The sequence below is a fragment of the Hemitrygon akajei genome, chromosome 3 (assembly GCF_048418815.1).
Source record: "Hemitrygon akajei chromosome 3, sHemAka1.3, whole genome shotgun sequence".
Lineage (NCBI taxonomy): Eukaryota > Metazoa > Chordata > Chondrichthyes > Myliobatiformes > Dasyatidae > Hemitrygon > Hemitrygon akajei.
The window spans coordinates 122,225,641-122,247,682 of record NC_133126.1 but is presented as its reverse complement, the minus strand read 5'-3'; the positions used below and the strand labels follow the sequence as shown (position 1 = coordinate 122,247,682).

The 22,042-nt window shown below is 40.8% G+C and overlaps 1 protein-coding gene across 27 annotated transcripts in view; it reads right to left on the bottom strand.

Annotated features, from left to right (window-relative positions):
- kif1aa (kinesin family member 1Aa) overlaps positions 1 to 22,042 on the bottom strand; it is a 399,876-nt gene that overhangs the window by 126,598 nt on the left and 251,236 nt on the right. For all 27 annotated transcript variants that reach the window (XM_073040705.1, XM_073040709.1, XM_073040710.1 and 24 more), the window contains 4 exons: positions 11,216 to 11,295; positions 10,218 to 10,293; positions 3,932 to 4,011; positions 599 to 705 (listed from right to left, as the gene is read on the bottom strand). In XM_073040705.1, coding sequence (XP_072896806.1) covers positions 599 to 705; positions 3,932 to 4,011; positions 10,218 to 10,293; positions 11,216 to 11,295 — 343 coding nt within the window. The remainder of the gene's footprint in view (positions 1 to 598; positions 706 to 3,931; positions 4,012 to 10,217; positions 10,294 to 11,215; positions 11,296 to 22,042) is intronic.

Sequence of the window (22,042 nt, the reverse complement as noted above, 5' to 3'; positions counted from 1 at the left end):
AAATTAGAACTTTGCTCAAACATAGGATTAAAATATAAAATTTAAGGTTTTCACACCAAACACAGCCTGTATCAAATAAGTTGATGTTTCACATGAATATGCAACTCATAGGTTAAAGGATCACTTGGTTGAAAGTCAAGAAGTTACCTTGGTCAGTATTAGAGCATATTCTGGACTGAAGAGATATACCAAAATATTAACTTCAGCAACCAAACTTTAGACCTGAACATGGACTGCAGATTAAATTTAAAATGCAGCCCTGGAAATAGGTTTCCAGAGCTGTGAAAACAGTTAATTGAAAAACCAGACTATGTTGAACATTGTCTGGAACGTGGGTGCGAAGAAGGAGGTGTGAAAGTTATATGTAATTCAGAGTAAGCATTGTAGATACATTGTAAATATAAAGTTATTCCTTGATCTTTAGTATATGAAATGTCATGTAATGTTGGATCAAACAGGCCTTTTCCTCAGAAAGGGTCTCTGCTGTGTTTCATTTTGTCAAATAAAGGACTACTTCAGATCTACCAGCTGCATCTCTCCAGTAGTTTTGTTCACATTACAACAGTCAATCCCTACGAATGCAGTCAAAGTGCTGTACCTTCACCTGACGGTTTGACATCACTGCGGAAGATGCAATGCTCTTCTTTAATGAAATGTCCACTTAGTACAATATCCTGCCGGCGTTCTGCATCTTCACGCCCAACTCTGAGGGAAGAGATTGAATTGTGTTAAAGACAAGAAAATATCACTGAACAGCATATCAAAACTTAGGTCCACCGTGAAGTTCAGGCGCTTAATTAAAATGAGTGAAAATATTATTCACAGTAGATGATGGCATATGACCGAGTGGATTTATGTCTGAAAGGTGGCCAAACAAAAAGACATGGGGGTTGAATGTCAATCTCTTGCCACAGCTTTGACCCAAAACACTGAATTAGTGGAAGCAGCTACAGAGGATCTCTTGGGTTTTCATGGAAGCTATATGAGGCAGGGAAAGAACTACAGAGCCACTGGAAATCACCGATGTGTGAATGTGTACATACAGCCTTCGAAATCAAAGGTAGAAAACTGTAAGTGCAATCAATGGAAAATCAAGGAAGGCAGCTATCCATATTTCTTATTTAAATTCAAGTCAGTGCCCTTACCCAACTACTGTATGATTCTTTGTATTTGTCTGATAGTCTAGTAATACCATGGTGATGTAGTATTATGGAAAGAAATAATAGGCACTGACACTGTCCTGACAGTACAGCCAAATGTCATCATACTGTTTGCAGAAAAGTAGGAGTTCATTTGCTCTGATCAATAGTCAGTCCCTATTCATATTCTCAAAAGCAGATCACTTGGTCATCGTGGAATGTTGCCATGTACATGCCTTTGTAGGACAACCAGACATCACGGATTAGAGAAGCTGGAGGAAAATCATAAGGAAACTAAAAAAAATTGCATGCTTTTTCCTTGAAAAGTGTTGCAATGTTCTCAATTGTATATATAAACAAAATATTGGAAATGAGAAGCTAAACTGAGTGATAGTCAATAATAATCACTCAGTAAGTGAAGAGCTTGTCTGTTTTCTGCTGCAAAGACAACAAATTCTGTGGCATATGCTGGTGATATCAAGCCCGATTCTGAAAGAAGGTAGTGTTTTATTAAGCTGGAATATTAGGCACGCAAAGGTGTCATTGTTGGGATGGGGCAGACTAAGGATGAGAACTTACGTGATGAAATCTGCTGAAACACAGTCAAATGCATTTAGAAACCCTGGTGATGACTATGTGCACAACTGCCACAGTGTGCAGATATAATTAATTGCTCATAAATAGTTATGAGACATGACAGACATCAGATTCAAACTTGCATAATCTGAGACACCCAGGTAGAACTGATCCAAATAAGCAATTGAGGCATATGCAAAAACAATATTAGTCAGTTAACGAAGCTATAAACTGGAATTTCTAACTTAAACGTTGGTTTATATATGATTAAAGTTCCTGCTTAAATTTATGTGGTGAGATTTTCAGAATCTCAGAATGTCTTGATAGCTTTGATCAACTAGAAATAGCACCTGTTCTATTCAAATACAATAAATTCTGTATAGAGTGTGTACCTGACAAAAGGGATCAATCAGTCTGAACCTCCGAAAAAGTGATAAATCAATTGCTGCATCCAAGAAGTAATACAGTCTAGCTGCAGACTGCTGAAAAGTGTTACAGGAAAATAAATATTGCATTCTAGAGATTACTTTCAAAGAATAAGATTAGTTCATTGAGTTAGCTTTTGTGCTGCCTTGATAGAGAAGCAGATAAGTCTATTGTCAGCATGCAATCATATTTTCGGTTATTTATGCACTTGCTTGTCTTTTGTAAAAATGTATTACCTTGGCATTTTGAACTTAATAAAGTGATGCTTGTACAACACTTAGTTGAAAGTTTAAGGAGCCATGTAAGCAATTAAGTATTTGCTGTTTGCTTCCCAGGTACATTGCTAAATGCTCACCAACTTCAGACCAAGTTAGTCATTCACAGAGGCATTGGGAATGATCCAAAGGCATCACGAGTTGTATAGGTGCCAAACATCTGCTTGCAGGATGAGTCACCAACACTTCTGGCTCCTGTTCATGCTGCCATTGCTAATTCCTGACGATTTTAATTCACCTCATAATACGCTACAGGCTATCAATTCTGCAAATGGCCAATGCTTCAACTCAGGAGCAAAATAGATCATTTGAAATGGATTGTGGGGGACATTTAATGGCCCTCTTGGGCCTCCATGGGGATGAGGCTCAGAAACCTTGGCAAGCAAGTAACTGAAATGATCTGGAGCAAGAGGGTTATTAAAGCACCACAAATGTAATGGTCCACTTGGTCCAAGGTTACATAAAGCCCCACAGTAATTACATGATGGAAAAGGCTGGGTGGCTCTAACAGTCAATGTTGGTATTCGTCTCTTATAGGAACAGAATAATAATAATAGTATTAATGCGATTTATATAGCACCTTTCATACATTAAGATGCAGACTCAAAATGCTTTACATAGATTATAAAGATAAATCAACATAATCATAAAAATGAGACAAATTTAAAAATGAAAAGTAAAGACAAACATCATACAGAATAAAATGTAATTGAATATACCAAATTATATAAAAATAATCAACATTAACAGGTATTAAGTTATCTTATAAGTAGGCCAAATTTTAAAAAGTAGTAGTGTTCTGAAACATTCCAAGGTACTAGCCTGGCATATCCCAGTCGGTAGAGTATTCCAGATTTTGGTGCATAACAGCAAAAGGCTGCATCACCAGTGTTTATATAAAGACCCAATTTTACATGCTCATCCTGTTCATATATTTCTTGGTTCTTCTTTTAAAATTATTCTGGGGTTAACACTGTCACTGCTACAGTAACAAACAACAGTAGTGTTGCCCCAGTATTGCAACACTATATTTACTTTGGTGTCTTCACTACAGGAGTTTCTACTGCCTTCGGTCCTAAAGCTCTTACATTTAATCTATTGCCTCTTTATCTGCACATCTCAACAGTTGGAGTAAGTTTGGCCTCATTGAAACTTTTGACAGAGGTTCTGGGTTACATGTTTTTATTTATCAAGTTTTATTTCATGTCTGCAAAACAAGAATCTTTCAATTTGATGAGTACTTTGCTGGGGTGTATGGGTGCTTATGACCACCATGTTTATGTAACCTCTTCTGGGTCAAAAATCAAAATTTATAAGGACAATGAATGGAAAATCAAGGAGGTTAGCTCTGTGAATAATAATCCTTTCCAATTAAATAAATCAGAATGAGTCACTGCTGCTAGTCTGCCACTAGACACACATCCAGAACATTAGGCTTTACTCGACTCCTTCTACAGGAAGCACCACACAAACCAGAATGCAAAAGGAGTGATCCAAAATCGAGTGAGTCCTCACCTTGTGATCCCATCTTTGATATAGTACAGAAGGCACTCAGACATCAGAGGATCTTCATTCAAGTTCACCAGATGAGGAGTCTATAAGGGAAGATTAGATAACGTTACAGGAAGCCAGAACCGCTGCTCCTGGAGAATGTGGGACCTAATCACATTTATTTACTTTGGTGTCTTCACTACAGGAAGTCCCCCAGTGAAATGAAAAACAATTAACATCCAGCTCCATTAACGTCCATCTGGAAGATTGCCGTGTAGTCCCCCAGCAGAAATGAAATGACTACATAAACCCTTAAGATGGCACCACTGAGCAACCTTGCAATTTGGTGACTAATGCCAATTATATTGCGGACCCTGTTGTCAACAAGTACTTGGCTAGTGAATTTCTTATCCTTTCGGAAACAAACATCGGTCAAACACAGTTCGCACTGCTTGTATTCAATGTGCCACTCCCTGCCTACTTCATCTGATAAAACTTTGGTTAAGTCAGCTTTCAAGTATTGTTTTCTTGTTCTGGTTACCATATTGCAGGACTAATGTGCAGCCTTTGGAGAAGAGATTCACCGGGATGTTTTCTGGATTACAGAGTATTAGCTATGGGGAGAGATTGGACAAACTTGGATAGTTTTTTCCTGGAGGCTGAGAGAGAAATTGGTAGAAGTACATAAAATATTCAGAGGCATAGATTTTAGTAAATAGTCCATCCTTTTTTTCCCAGGGTGGAAATGTCAAACACTTGAAAGCATAGGTTTAAGGTGAGGGAGAAAGTTTAAAGGAGAACTGTGAAAGTTTTTTTTTTAACAAAATAAAGTGGTAGGTGTCTAGATTGTACCAACAGGGAAAGTGGTAGAGGCAGATGGGATAATATTTAAGAACCATTTAGACTGGCACGTGAGCAGGCAGGAAATGAAAGGATAAAGATAATGTGCAGACAGCTGGGATAGTTAGGATTGACATTTTGATCAGCTCAAGTATCATGGGCCAAAGGACTGGTCCTATACTGTTCCGTGTTTCGTTTCAGAATCCTGAGTAAAGGGATATCGACATTACCAGGACCATTTTCAGAAAGAAAACATGGGTCAGAGTGTGGACCATCTTGATGTTTATGGATTCATTCTTTGAGCTCAAAAAACCAGATGCTGTGTGCTGTGTTTCTGCTATTTAAGTTTCAAAGGCTGATATTTTGATGCAATCATGCACAACGAAGCATCACACACACACACACACACACACTCAGACACGCACACACGCACGCACACACACACCTGTTATGTTAGTCAAAACATTTATTGCCTGAATTTACATTCATCATCCATAGAACTTAATGCGACTCAGAGAGAAAATATATAGTGACAGTTAACTCCACACAACAGTTCACTGGGATAAGGTTGAAATCCAAATGTTAACACTCATAGGTGAGGCAGCAAAGAAATGATGGAGCATACCTTACCAATTCCAGAATGCATTGTCAGAACAATGCATCTTCCACTGTGCACACATTCTCAGCAGTGGCACTTGGGAGAGTAATTCACCACCCAAAATGGCACTTCAATATATTTTACACAAAACAAGGATCATTATCACTTGCTGATGGATTGATATTGATTGGATGCAAACAGCAACATGCATACACTACTCTATGAAGGATTGCACGTGAACTTTACCAGGGAATTTAAAACACTGCTATAATACTTTACTGCTCCTCCCACCTCAACCCCCTCTCTGATCTGTTGAAGATATGTTGCTTTTCAAATAAACTGGAGGAGGTGTGAAGGCTTCTTTACACACAATTTGTCATGATATAACAAGCAGTTCAGGAACTTATGATAGGAAAATATTTGGTTTAGATATAAATTGGATATCTATTTGAGGAAGAAATAATTCCAGAGCTGTGGGGAAAGAGTGCTACCACGATGTTAGCTCTTCCCAAGAGCTGTCACAGTTCAAATGGTTCACTCCTTCAATATAATGTACAGTACCTATAAAAAGTATTCAACTTCCCCCCCACCCCCAGGATGGTGATGGCTGCATCATGCTGTGGGGATGCTTCACTGCAGTAGGCACTGGAAGGCTTGTGAAAGTAGCAGGTAAAATGAATACAGCAAAATACAGGGAACTCCTGATACAGTCTGCAAGAGAACTGCAACTTGGGAGAAGATTTGTCTTCCAGCAAGATAATGACCCCAAGCATAAAGCCAAAGCTACATAGGAATGGCTTAAAAACAACAAAGTTAATGTCCTGGAGTGGCCAAGACAAAGTCCAGACCTCAGTCCAGTTGAGAATTGTGGCTGGACTTGAAAAGGGCTGTCGCCCTCAGGATCCCCATGCAATCTGACAGAACTTGAGCAGTTTTGTAAAGAAGAATGGGGGAAAATTGCAGTGTCCAGATGTACAAAGCTGATAAAAATCTATCCACACAGACTCAAGGCTGCAATTGCTGCCAAAGGCGCATCTACTGAATACTGACTTGAAGGGAGTGAGTAATCATGCAATCAATTATTTGATGTTTAATAATTATAATAAATTTAGACTGATTTGTAGAAATTTGTTTTCACTTTGACAGGAAAGAGTCTTTTCTGTTGATCAGTGTTAGAAAAACCAAATTAAATCCACTGTGATTCAAGTTGTAAAACAATAAAACAGGAAAACCTCTGGGGGGGAGTGAATACTTCTAGGCACTATATGTTATGTCCTAGTCTTCAGTTGTCTTGAGTTCACTCAAGGAACTATTGTGAATGCAGGAACCGGAACAGTCCTGATGTTTGAGTATCCAAGCTGGGCAAGGGTTTCCCACACTTTCCAGCACTTATGAAGGGGTAACAAACAGCACTCAGAAACACTGGCTGATGCTGCTGTTATATCTTGAGTAAGGATCATAGCTTTCAGTGTAATTGTTGTTGCTCTGAGGGAGACTGACTCGGGATGTATTAGGAATCACATTAATGATCTTCATGGCTTGGTATCACATTACAGAGTGATAGTTCACAATCAGGGTGCTGGAAATATTCCAGTTTTGATACCCTCTGGAGTTCCTGTATGTGAGGCCTATTCTTTAAAGAGGGGTAAGTCACTACCATCAGTAGGATTAATATTGTTCAGCTTCATTGAGTACTTGAGTCCTGGAACACAGGACAGCCCCTTGAGATGCTTTACTACATGAGTCGGGACACCTACAAGCAAGCTGCTCTTATTCAAGAATAATCTGAGTACTTAAAAGGCAGAGACTTGTGGCTGAGATGTTGCACTGACCATTTTTGTCTCCCAGGTTGAGATTTCTTCTGGAATATCTCCTGGAGTCCCAGTAAGATGGTAGTAAGACTCAGTTACACTAGAAACCCAGCTCAGGCCAAGCCTATACCGGGGCATCGAACGTTTTAATTACCTCTAACAATGCCAACAAAATTTCAGGAGATATGCTGGTGATATTAAACCTGATTTTTATTCTGATTCTGAATACTTTTCAGTGTTGGGCTGGGATGGGAAGTAATATGGGAAAGGAATAATGGTGGAAGGTACATCTACCCTTCATTTTTAAAGTTATTTTTCTTTAGAAATATAGCACTGAACAGACCCTTCCAGCCCTTTGAGCCTTGAAGCCGCATCTCCCGGTTTTAACCCAAGCCTAATCACAGGACAATTTACAATGACCAATTAACGTACTAGTCAGTATGTCTTTATACTGTGACAGGAAACCGAAGGAAATCCTTACAGAGGACGCCAGGATTGAACTCCAAACTCTGACACCACTAGCTGTAATGGCGTCATAACAACTTCATTTGCCCTATTGCAGTGATGATAACAGTCTGCCCCACAGATCGAAAAGCTGACAGTCTAACACACACCTCACTGTTAATGAAGTCAGTCACTCATCTCTGTGCAAGCAGACTGTCCAGGTTGGAGCAGTCCAGCAAACCCATTGGGCTAAAGGTGAGTGTAGGGTAAACTGTGGGAGTCAAGAATTTTTGTGCATTGATGAGTTTACTGGGAAATACTCTCCTATAATGTGATTAGAACCTCTGCTGACAACTCACTTATTCTCAGCACAAATGCGGGATTCAAAGGTATTCAAAATGGAAACCACATTGTCAGTATAAAAGCAAAGCAGAAACACAAAGAGAAATGTGCGGTGCAGAGAGAAGCTGTATTTGTGCACAGGTAAAGGCACCCCACAGGGATACAGAACATGTGGCATAGAAGGCTAAATACTGATCAATTTTAGCTTTTGGGGAAATCAATGGATCGTTCTCCAAGTTTGTTAACTGCAGCAGGGTTTTGTACTGGAAGGCTTAATGGATTATGCATCATTTCATGCTGCAGTCTCTCATGGACTCTTAGATGACACATAGGGGGCAGTCAGAGAAGGCGACAGAGGGAATAAGGAGAGAAGATCACTGGGTCAGAAGGAGGAAGAGGGAAGAAATGAATGAATAGAAAATGGTTGGAAAGGGAATGTTCAGAACAAGACGAAAGTGGAGGGAGTGGGAGGGGCAGAGAGATGTAAAACGGGAGCAGGGAAGGGAAAGAAAAGAAGGCAGGATTATGGTGTGGGAGGAGCTGGGTGTAAAATCTGACAAATTTACAATCTGTTCAGTAAAGAAACTGGGCCATTAAAGAGACGAAAGCGATGCTGAGAAACTAATCAGAACCAGCAATCAAATCAGGGATTCCATCTCATAAGTGACAAACCAAACCAAGTCAAAGAGAGAAGAACACTTCACACACATGGTCACCCCAAACAAACCTCCTTGGGAGAGAACACCCCCAGAGACTCCAGAAACATCTGAGCAGCTCTTCTATGTTCAATCTAACAAGAATGAATAAATTGCAGGGTGAGCAGGATTTGGGTAAGGGGAGGGGTTTGAAACAATGGGAAAGGTAGGGGAGATAGCAAAAACAAATGACACTGGTGTACAAATGAGAAAGCAGCAACGGTTGGAAATTAGACAGTGGTGTGCGGCTGACTATAGTTAAATCAAATGTGTTTTACACCCACTCACTCACTGGGAACAGATGCCAGTGCTCTAGGGCCTTGAATTTCTGATCGGCATTCTTTTGATGCCTAACGTGTTACCTTAACATGTGTCTCAGAAACTTTCCCTCAACATTACCATGAAGACAGTATATTTGCAATCACCACTTCATTGCACATCTATTAGTCAGCGCACCTTCTGGTGAAATCCTCATCTGTGTCTTCATTACAACTGGTTAACTATACCAATGCTTTCACTCAACTTACAACAAGTAAACTTCGTATTGCTAAAACATAACTACCCATGTTTCAGGAGGCACAAAGGACGTTTTGTCCATTACTACTATCCTCACTCACCTGTATTAGCTCTCGGTTTATAATGCCTTGAATTAAAATCCTCACCTTTATTTTCAAATGGCCTCCTACCTCCATATCTCCATAATTTCTCCCAGGTCTACAACATCCTGTAAGATCTCTACTCCGCCTAACTATCCCAGATTTCACCATCTCATCACTGCCTGCATGTCCTCAGTTACCAAGGCCCCAACCTGTGTAATTTCCTTTATAAACATTTTGTCCTGAGAAACAAACTCTCTACTACCCTAATATCTCCTCTGAAAGGTACATTGGAATATCTTGTTTCATTAAAAAATAAATGCAAATCAATTACCCTTAAATTATATGTAGAAAACTTGATAAACCAGTCAAATATTCTGGTTTGGTGTGACAGTAGATAAAACCTCAACTATTTCAGAAACTTGCTTAAAAACTCTACTTCAGCATTTGTATAAATCTAACTTACTGAAACTTCAATACAATATTTAAGATAGGCATCATCCTAAAAGCAGATAACAAACTAAGATTCTACATGTCTTTGAATGAATGCTGAAAGACAATTAAAAGATAATTAATTGTCTTAGCCAACATTCACCCTTCAACCATGACATAATAGTTGGTCATTCATCCCCTTTACCTATTGTGGGTATCTGCCTTCATGTTACAAGTGGGAACAATGACTGTAAATGGCAAGCTTTGGACATATGGGCTGTTGGGGTGCTTCTCATTGACATAGAACAGCCAGATTCATTTTTCTAACCTCTATTCAGAGTTGCAGAACAATGAGATTTATGATGTCTTTTCTTAACTCGTGACAGAAAGCTCTCATCAGCTTTATGAACATATTATAGAGCATAGGCAGTACATTTTCCAAACCAACAAGGTGTTCACCAAAAACATCTATTCCAAACCATCATTTAGCAGCACATCTCTGGGTAATTATGCAAAAATGGTTAATTCAATCTTTTTTTAGATCAAACATACCTTCTTAGGAGAGAAAACGCCCAAGGTACCACCATCTTCACGCATGGCCACCCCCATCTCTGCAAGCAATGCCTCTCTGCAACATAAATTCAAAGCTGTTGAGTATTTACCACAACACTAAACAGTAATGGATTTTGGCTGCTGACTCCAGCTCAAGGGGTCGGGTGGGGGGGGGGGGGGTACATGGTGGCTGGATGAATTTTTGTAATACTATGCGCAGAACCACTGGCAGTCTGCAATAACCCAGCATCATCCACATGCGGTTGATGAGAGGGAAGCCCATGGACAAGCTGTCTGAGGGCAGACTGGCAGAGAAATAAAGGTAATGCCAAGATAATGAAGAATACAACCATCTGTATGCATAGGGTCGGTGTGAACCCAGTGGGCCACTGACCATACTGTATCACTATTAAGTTTATCAGAAGCATATAGGCTCAGATCTAAGTCACTTCTTGTCTTCACCATCTGATCAGACCATGGATTTAGACTCAGCTGGAGATCTGCCCACATTCTTAATTGTTCCCCTTTCTCTGGATAGTCAAGGAATAATGGTTTTTCCGGCAATACCTCGCTTCTCATAAATGAATCCAAAAAACAGTAGTGTTGAGTTGGAGGATGCAGGGAGAAGAATTAAAGGCTCGCCCAACTAAAGGAAACATTAAACTGGTTGTTCTTAACAAAGCTGCAGGGCTGTCTTCCCAAGTTAATTGCATTTGTGATTTGTGTGCACACTGATTGGTCAATATTTCAGCATTTAATTGAAGCAAGAGCAGTAGAAGTCTCAGCTCTACCACAAAGATCCCTGGGAAAGCATATTGATTATAACATCCCAGCATTTAACGCAATTATACCCATCACAATTAGCTAACTCATCAGAAAGGTGTGGCCTGAAGAACAAACTTTGGGTCTATGTTTATTGGTTGAAAACTACACATGAATCCCTCGCTGATTTGATGAAACCACATTGGTGAAAATAACATATTCGGCAGTGACTTTACCTTTCCATTCTTATAGCTTCTGTTCGGCGCAGTTTCTCCTCCCATGTTTCATTCAGTTCAGCGATTATTTTCTCTGTCTCCTGTTGACATAAAGTATAAATGCCAATATAAGTTTTTCGAAACTACCTTAACAAAAGGATGAGGGTGAAGACTGGAAGCAGCTTCTGGTTGAAAGGCAGGGATTTTCCAGATGGCCATGTAATTCCCATATGGAAATCCCTGATGGTTCAAATCGGAACAGATGGTTCAACCAACATTTTGTGTGGCAGCTGCAACTAGAGTCGCCTGTTTATATTATGCACAGAGAGGTAAGACTTCCATTCAGAAAAGCTCTGTAACCATGAGAGAATATATAATGAAGCTAGACACTGGGACACAGCTGGTGAAGCTGCTGCTTCACAGTTGGCAGAGACCCGGCTTTGATCCTGACCTTGGTGCAGTCTGCGTGGAGTTCGCATGTTCTTCCTGTGACCACATGGTTTCCCCAAGATGTTCTGGTGCCCTCCCATGCCGCAGAGACATGCAGATTAGTAGATTACTGGCCAATGCAAGTTGTCCCTAGTGCGCAGGTGATTAGTAAAATCTGGGAGGGAGGCCGATGAAGAGAATGTGGGGAGAATAAAATGGGATTAATGTAGCATTAGTGGAAATAGGTGAACAAATCAACAGAATACATGTCTCTTGATTTATTTCATACTATATTATAATCTAGAAACACAGGTACAGCAGTAGATTTGTGGTGCAAAAAAATTTGGCCCTTCAGTGGCTGGTGGGCTGTTGTCGTACATTACTGGATTTATCCCATAAACCATAATACTTCAATTAAGAAAATATTGCCATTCTAAGCTAAAATTAATAACTAACAGCTCACAGCGAGGAGGTTACTAGCAGGTCGGCGGTGCTCATTTAAAAGGAGAGCTTCATGGGGGTTCAGTGTCACTTCAACGGCCCAATCAGTGGCTGGAGCAGCGCAGAAAGGAATAACTGGAAGTACAGAAGGGACAAGTGAAGTGGCCATTGTTGGGAATGGGCCAGTGGTGAGCGTGGAGTGTCTGGTTTTGGCTCAAAGGAGGCTTCGGCTCAGAAGAGGCGTTGGCTCTGGATAAGTTGTCCGGGTAAATTTCTGTTAAGTTTCCCTTTTTTTCTTACTGCGTCAGGGGTATTTAGTGTAGTTTAAATGGCTGTTGTGTGTTTTTCACGCTGGATGTTGGAGTCCTGCCAGACCCAGAGTCTCCCAGGGAACTATATCTCCATGAAGTGCATCCAGCTGCAGCTCCTTGAAGACCGTGTTAGGGATCTGGAGCAGCAGCTGGATGACCTTCAGCTTATACAGGAGAGTGAGGAGATCATTGATTGGAGTTAGAGGAAAGTAATCACCCCTGAGTTGGAGAAGGAGAGTAGCAGGGTAACTGTCAGGAGAAGGAATGGGAAGGTGAATAGGCAGTTAGTACACAGCACCCCTGCGGCCATTCCCCTCAATAACAAGTATACCGCTTTGGATACTGTTGTGGGGGATATCCCCCCAGGGGAATGCCATGGAGACTGGGTTACTGGCACTGAGCATGGGTCTGTGGTGCAGAAGGGGAAGAGGGAGAAGAGGGGAGCGGAAGTGATAGGGGACTCAATAGTCGGGAACAGACAGGAGAATCTGTGGACGTGAATAGGACACCCGAATGTATGTTGCCTCTCAGGTGCCAGGGTTAGGGATGACTCACATTGCATCCACAGCATTTTGCAGGGCGAGGGAGAGCAACCAGATGTCTTGGTACATATTGGCACTACTGACATAGGAAGGAAAAGCAAAGAGGTCCTGAAAAGAGAATTTAGAGAGCTAGGTAGAAAGCTGAAATGCAGGACCTTACTGTCGGGAAGGGCAGGCAGATGATAGGACAAAATCACAGTCAACAGGGTGAGTATCAGTGCATTTGGAAAGCAGAATTAAAAGGGGTAGCAAATATAGTACTCTAATTGTTACTTTTCAATGCATGGAGTATAAGAAATAAGGTGGATGAACTTGTACTTCTACAGATTGTCGAGTATGGCCATCACTGAATCGTGGCTGAAGGATTGTTGTTGTTGGGAGTTGAATGTCCAAGGTTACACATTGTATTGGAGGGGCAGGAAGGTAGGCAGAGGGTTGATGTGGATCTACTGGTAAAGAATGGCATCAAATCATTAGAAAGATGTGACACAGGATCCAAAGATGTCGAATCCTTGTGGGTTGAGTTTAAAAACTGCAAGCGTTAAAGGACCCTGATGGCATTTATATACAGACCTCAAACAGATTACAACAGGACATAGAAAAGGAGTGTCAAATGGGCAATGTTATGATAGACATGGGAGATTTTAACATTCAGGTTGATTGGGAAAGTCAGATTGGTAATGGATCTCAAGAAAATGAATTTGTTGAATGCCTACGAGATGCTTTTTAGAACAGTTTGTCATTGAGCCGACTAGATTTTCTGTTATATAATGAATCAGAGGTGATTAGGGAGCTTAAGCTAAAGGAACCCTTAGGAAGTAATGATCACAATATGACTGAACTCAACTTGTAATCTGATAGGCAGGAAGTTAAGTCTGATGTAGCAGTAAAGAAAATTACAGTGGTATGAGAGACGGGTTGGCCAAAGTAAATTGGAAGAAAATGCTGACAGGTATGATAGCAGAGCAGCAATGGTTTGAGTTTCTAGGAAAAATGAGGAAGGTCAGAATACAGGTATTCCAAAAACTAAGAAATACTCAAATGGCAAAATAGTACAACTGTGGCTGACAAGGGAAGTCAAAGCTAATGTAAAAATAAAAGAGAGGGCACACAACCAAGCGAAAATTAGTAGGAAGATAGAGGATTGAGAAGCTTTTAAAAACCTACAGAAAGCAACTACAAGAATCAATAGTAGGGAAAAGATAAAACAAGAAAGCAAGCTACCAAACAATATCAAGTTGGATAGAAAAAGCTTTTTCAAGTATATTAAAAATAAAAGAGAGATAAGAATGGATATAGGACTGCTAGAAAATGAGGCTGGAGAACTAATAACGGGGGGCAAGGAGATGGCAGAAGAAATAAATGAGTATTTTGTGCCAATCTTCACTGTGGAAGACAGTAGAAGTGTGTCAGATATTGAAGGGTGTGAGGAAAGAGAAGTGAGTGCAGTTACTATTACAAGGGAGAAGGTGCGCAAAAAGCGGATAGACCTAAAGGCACGGAAGTCACCCAGACCAGATGAACTGCACCCTAGGGTTCTGAAAGAGGAAGCAGTAGAGATTGTGAAGGCATTAGTAATGATCTTTCAAGAATCATTTGACTTTGGTGTGATTCCGGTGGACTGGAAATTTGCAAATGTCACTCCACTCTTTAAGAAAGGAGGGAGGCAGCTGAAAGGAAATCATAGACTAGTTAGCCTGACCTCAGTGGTTGGGAAGATGTTGGAGTCAATTGTTCTGATGAGGTTATGGAAAACTTGGTGACACAGGACAAGATAGGACAAAGTCAGCATGGTTTCCTTAAGGGAACCTGTTGGATGTCTTTGAGGAGATTACAAGTAGGATACATAAAGGGGATGCAGTGAATGTTGTATATTTAGATTTTCAGAAGGCCTTTGACAAGGTGTTACACATAAGGTTGCTTACCAAGTTAAGAGCCCATGGTATTACAGGAAAGTTACTGGAATGGTTAGAGCACTGGCTGATTGGTAGGAGGCAGCGAGTGGGAATAAGAAGATCCTTTACTGGTTGGCTGCCAGTGTCTAGTGGTGTTCCACAGGGTTCAGTGTTGGGACTGCTTCTTTTTATGATTTAGATGATGGAATAGATGACTTTGTTGCCAAGTTTCAGATGATACGAAAGTTAGTGGAGGGGCAGGTAGTGTTGAGGAAACAGAAAGGCTGCAGAAGGACTCAGACAGATTAGGAGAATGGCAAAAAAGGAGCAAATGTAATACAATGTTGGAAAATGCATGGTCATGCACTTTGGTAGAAGAAATAAATGAGCAGACCATTTTCTAAACATGGAGAAAAACCCAAAACCTGAAATGCAAGGGGACTTGGGAGTCCTTGTGCAGAACACCCTAAAGGTTAACTTGCAGGTTGAGTTGGTGGTGAGGAAGGCAAATGCAATGTTAGCACTCATTTCAGGAGGTCTAGAATTTAAGAGCAGGGATGTGATGCTGAAGTTTTATAAGGCACTGGTAAGGCCTCAATTTGAGTATTATAAACAGTTTTGTGCTTCTTAACTAAGAAAATATGTGCTAGCATTGGCAAGGGTTCTGAGGAGGTTCACAAGGATGATTCTGGGAATGAAGAACTTATGATGAACTTTTTGATGGTTCTGGGTCTGTACTCACTGGAATTTAGAAAGGTGGGGGTGGGGGGATCTCATTGAAATGTTTTGAATGTTGTAAAGCCTAGACAGGACAGATATGGGCAGATGTTTCCCATGGTGAGGGAGTCTAGGACAAAAGGGCACAGCCTCAGGATACAGGGACGTCCATTTAAAATGAAGATGTGGAGAAATTTCTTTAGCCAGAGGATGGTGAATTTGAGGAATTTGTTACCACAGGCAGCTGTGGAGGCCAAGTCATTGGGTGTATTTAAGGTGGAGAGTGATAGGTTCATGATTGGCCAGAGCATCAAAGATTAACAGAAGGCCAGGGATTGAGGCTGAGGAGGGGAAAGAAGGATCAGCTATGACTGAATGGGCCAAATGGCCTAATTCTGCTCCTATTTCTTATGGTTTCAGTGGGGAACCTATTAGGGGAACAGAGGTAGATAGGGTCAGTAGCTTTAATTTCCTTGGCCTTAACATATCAGAGGATCTTTTCTCTGTCCAGCACATAAGTGTCATCACAAAAACAGTTCTACAACCATTGAATGTGAATCTGTTGATTATCTCACTCCCATAGTGATGACGCTATTTTTTAAGATTACTTTTTAAAAGAATAAATTTTTTGAGGAGATCTGGGAAGCAGTCATTGCTATAAGAAGACAGTGGTGAACTGCCTTTTAAACCACTGTACTCCTTTTAGTGAAGGTGTTTTCAGTGCCCCCACCAATGAAAATAACAACTCTCAGCATCGTATCATACCTTCCTCTATAAACAACTCTTTGCATCCTACCTCAAAGATAATTTTCTAGCAAGGTGAACAACTTGACACCAATTCCATGAATAAACAGTTTCATACAAATGCCTTTCCAACATCAATTATTCAGAGACCATCTGTTGTCCAATATTCTAATCATGTCTTCAAAAAAAATTCAACTTCCTCAAACGTGATCTATCCTATACAAAGCCACACTGTGTCTCTCTAATGAGCTGAAGACTCTTGCAGTGATAAATCACTCTTGCTTCTTCCCTTGCCTTGTCCTCACCTCTTTATATTGGGTGCCTCTCTATCTTTCAGTCCAAATGGAGGGTGTCAATTGAAAATGCTGATTGCCCATTTTCCTCAGCAGATGCTGCTAAATCCACTGATTTCCTACAGCAGCTTGTTTTCTTTTGCTTTGAATTTTGTTTTCTTGGATTCTAGTAGTTTCCTAATGTCTATAATTCTCTGTATTTCCTCCAGTGCTGCATTTAAGTTTGCTAATGGCATCGCTGTTGCTCCCCGAATCAAAGATGATGACAAGTTGCTATAGAGGAGGGAGATTGAAAATCTGGTTGAAAGGAGTTGTGGTGAACTACATATACCTATCTGGACACGCCCCCTGCTGACTGCTCCTGTGGCTCCTCCCACAGACCCCTGTATAAAGGCGATTGAGGCCTGATGCCCGGCCTCATTCCCCAGGATGTAGTGTTGTTCATTCTTCCAGTCAATAAATGCCGATATCTCGCTTCTTACGTCTCAGAGTGAGTTATTGATGGTGCATCAGGAGTCACAACAACAACCTCTCACTCAACATCAGCAAAACAAAAGAGCTGATAATTAACTACAGAAGTTAGAAACTGGAGGGCTATGAGCCAGTCCTTATTAGGGGAACAGAGGCGGACAGGGTCAGTAGCTGTAAATTCCTTGGCCTTACTATACCAGAGGATCTTTCCTCTGATTAGCACATAAGTGTCATCGCACTCTACTTTCTTTGATGTTTGCGTAGATTTGACATGTTACCACAAACTTTGATAAACATTTATAGGTGTACAGTATAGAGAATCCCTTGCATTATGGCCTGGTATTGAACCACAATGCCCAAGGAACAGAAAATGGTGGATGCAGCCGTCAGTCCGTCACAAAGTCCTCCCCACTAAATAGAGCACAACCACAAGAAAGCAGCATCCAAAATCAATAATTCACTCCATCCAGGCCTTGCCCTTTTCTTGCTACTACTATCAGGCAGGAGGTACAGAAACCTTAGATTCCACACCACTAGGTTCAGGAACATTTACTACCCTCCAACTATCAGGCTCCTGAACTGGCGTGGATACGTTCAATAGCGTTATTCTGAACTGATTCTACCACTCACTTTCTAGGACTCTTTGCAACCATGTTTTCAGCATTACTGCTATTTGAAGTTTGGCTTCTTTTCTACAGTTTATCAGTCTTTGTCTGCTTTCGTATTAATTTTCAACAAAATTCTATTATAATTCTTTTTTCCTGAAAATGTCCAAGAAAATGAATCTGAAGGTTGTGTATGGCAACGTGTACAAACATTGATAATAAATTTACTTCGAACTTACCTAACTTTCTCAGATAGTCATGCATGCTCTGTTTTCCTATCTAAACGAAAATATTTGAGTATAGAGATCTTTGGAAGATTCTACTACAAACATCAAAAATCACCTTCCCTAGTTCCTTAAGCCTGGAAGAACAACTAGTCCTGGTGATATAGTGTAATTTAAAGTTTTTATTACTGATCTTTTGTCTACATTAATTTTAGCATGATTTTTCCTGCCTTGATTGGTTGTAAGATTCTTTGTTGCTTAGTGCGTCACCCTTTTCATCTACTGTGAACACTGATGCAAAGTAATTACCCACAATTTTGGCAACTCCTTGTTTTCCTTTACAATGTCATTCCTTTAAGCACTATTTTTGTTTAATGTTTTTGTTGATTTTGATGATCTGCCAAGTTTATTCAAGCAAGTTTTTCAACCTGTTTTAACAGCTTTGTGGAGTTCCCTCCTCCATTTATTTATTTATGTATCTACTATATTAATACTTTTATTTAACTCATTTGCCATTTGGCAAGCGTTCTTTATATTTTTTATGCATTTCTTGAACTTAACACTTTCCTTTACCTCTTTGGGTGACTCTTGCCTTTGTTTAGGCAGCTAGTGACCTTAGCTGTCTGTGGTATAAACAATTGCACATCTGATTTGAGCTCCTCTTACAAAATATCTGTATTATCTGATTTGCCAAGTTACCATGGAGATTGTCTACCTTATCCAGTGGAAGTTTATCAAAAATCGGGTATTTCAAATTTCTTGCTTTTAAACATTCTCGTGAATTCAGTCGTATAACAAGTGGTGTTTGATGAATGCTGACTCATGGTCTGTCAGACATTACCAATAACTAAATCTGATATAACTAGCTGATTGTTGGTTCTGGACATGTTGCTGCAAAAAGCTACACTGGAAACCAGGAAATTTATATCTGCTCTGCCCAACCCACAAAAAAAAAATAAAATCTGCTGATAAATCCCTTCTGCTTTTTGAATGCATGTCTAATCTTGCACTCATACATTATGTTTAACAAAACATTAAAATATTAAAGATACCCAGCAGGACAGGTGGCATCTGTGAAGAGAAGGTAGAGTTAAGTTTAAAGTTCAAAGTAAATTTTATTATCAAAGTACATATATGTTACCATATACAACCCTGAGGTTAGTTTTCCTGTGGGCAGACTCAATAAGTATATAGAATAGTAACTATAACAGGATCAATGAAAGATCAACCAGAGAGCAGAAGACACAAATTGTACTAATGCAAATATAAATAAATAGCAATAAATAACAAGAACATGAGATATTGAGATAAAGAGTCCTTAAAGTTAGATCATTGTTGATGACACAAAGGTTGGAGGTGTTGTAGATAGTGTGGAGGGCTGTCAGAGGTTACAACAAGACATTGATAGGATGCAAAACTGGGCTGAGAAGTGGCAGATGGAGTTCAACCCAGATAAGTGTGAAATGGTTCATTTTGGTAGGTCAAATATGATGGCAGAATATAGTATTAATGGTAAGACTCTTGGCAGTGTGGAGGATCAGAAGGATCTTGGGGTCCAAGTCCATAGGACACTCAAAGCTACCGCGTAGGTCAACTCTGTGGTTAAGAAGGCATACGGTGCATTGACCTTCATCAATCGTGGGATTGATTTTAGGAGCCTAGAGGTAATGTTGCAGCTATATAGGACCCTGGTCAGATCCCACTTGGACTACTGTGCTCAATTCTGGTCGCCTCACTACAGGAAGGATGTGGAGACCATAGAAAGGGTGCAAAGGAGATTTACAAGGATGTTGCCTGGATTGGAGAGCATGCCTTATGAAAATAGGTTGAGTGAACTTGGCCTTTTCTCCTTGGAGCAATGGAGGATGAGAGGTGACCTGATAAGAGGTGTACAAGATGATGAGAGACATTGATCATGTAGATAATAAGAGACTGAAATGGCTAAAACAAGGGGTAAGTTTTTTTTACTCAGAGAGTGGTGGGTGTGTGGAATGGGCTGCCGGCTGACAGTGGTGGAGGTGAATACAATAGGGTCTTTTAAGAGACTCCAGGATAGGTAAATAAAGTTTAGAAAAATAGAGGGCTATGAGTAATCCTAGATAATTTCTAAGGTAAGTACATGTTCGGCATAGTTTTGTAGGCCGAAGGGCCTGTATTGTGCTGTAGGCATTCTATGAAGATCTATTTCTCTCCTATGAATATTACAATGAATGGGAAAGTGAGCATAGTTATCCCCTTCTATTCAAGAGTCTGATGTTTGAGGGATAGTAACTGTTCTTGAACCTGGTGGTGCAAGTTGTGAGGCTCTTGTACCTGATGGCAGCAGCCAGAAGAGAGCGTGACCTGGCTGGTGAAGATATCTGAAACTAAAGGCACTGCCATGCTTTCTTCACAACTGCATTTATGTGGTAGGCCCAGGAAAGGTCCTTTGAAATAGTAACATCTAGGAATTTAAAGTTGCTAACCCTCTCCACTTTTGATCCTCTGGTGAGGGCTGTCACATCAACCTCTGGTTTCCCTCTCCTGAAGTCCACAATCAGTTCCTTGGTCTTACTGACAATGAGTGAGAGGTTGTTGATATGGCACCATTCAGCCAGATTTTCAATCTCTATCCTATATTCGGCATACAACAGTGGTGTCATCAGCAAACTTGAATATGGCATTGGAGCTGTGCTTAGCCTCTCAGCCATTAGCGTAAATCAAGTAGAGCAGGGGGGCTAAGCACACAGCCTTGTGGTGCACCTATGCTGATGGAGATCATTTATGATCAACGTTTAGCTCACTGACTTTTGATTAGAACTAATGAAAAACAAAGTGAGGAAACAAGAAACAAGGAGAGCGAGAGAGGGAGAACATGAAGAGACAGAATGTCTGTGTTTGGGGTGAAGACCAAAATTGTCCAGGGTGATACAAATGCTGTTGATGTATCTATGTCAGGGGCTCCCAATCTGGAGTCCACAGACCCCTTGCTTAATGGTATTGGCACAAAAAAAAGGGTTGGGAACTACTGACGTAGGAGAACGTGATGGATGCTTGTCAATCCCCCTTGGTCTGACTACAAGAAGTGGCAGTAGATGGAGATGAAAGACCACAGTACAGTGAGAAACAAAAACAATATTGGAAGTGTGAGATGCTCCTGCTTTAAACTTTAAATTTAAAACAGAGCCTGAAGTGCTTAACAGATCAGGTAGTGAAGGGAGCAAGTGAATGACCCTCACTCAGACCGGGAACAAACAGAAAATGTTGGTTATCTGAAACAAATAAATACAATACTGAACTCTAGCGACTGCAGAGTAATTGAAATTCAAAGACTGATACAGCATAGAAACAGGCTCTTCAGCCCATTGGCTCTACTCTGATTATCGACTACCCATTTATACTAATCCCAGTTCTACCCAGGTTCTCAACTAGTGCCCCCCCTACGATTCTCCCCCTCACCTCCACAGCAGGGGTAATTTGCAGTGGCCAATTAAAAGGTAGTGTGTCTCCACCACAGGAGGCATAACGCGCCCCTTCCTTCCGTCTACCTGCAAGGTGGATGGTTGTATGAGCAGCTGGTGCACATCACAAGTCCTGGTTTATGCGACCTAGGTGTATAGGGTGTCTAGGTAGCTACAGCTGTTGTGCTCCACTCCAGGGGCAGCTCATCCACCTTTGGTCCCCACCTGCCACCCAACTCTCACCCGTGCTTTAGTTTGCATGCGACATTGGCCACACCCCAGTAAACCATTTCGACAGGCAGGCTAAACACTGTGAAGGTACAGTAGGGAAATTAAGGGTTATGGGGAAAAGGCAGGAAGGCGGAGATGAGTCCATGGCCAGATCAGCCATGATGTTATTGATGTTGCCTGGATTGGGGAGCATGCCTTATGAGAATAGGTTGAGTGAACTCGGCCTTTTCTCCTTGGAGCGATGGAGGATGTGAGGTGACCTGATAGAGGTGTATAAGATGATCAGAGGCATTGATCGTGTGGATTGTCAGAGGCTTTTCCCCAGGGCTGAAATGGCTGCCACAAGAGGGCACAGTTTTAAGGTGCTGGGGAGTAGGTACAGAGGAGATGTCGGGGTAGTGTTTTTACACAGAGAGTGTTGAGTGCGTGGAATGGCAACAGTGGTGGAGAGGGAAATGATACGGTCTTCTAAGAGACTCCTGAATGGCTACGTAGATATTAGAAA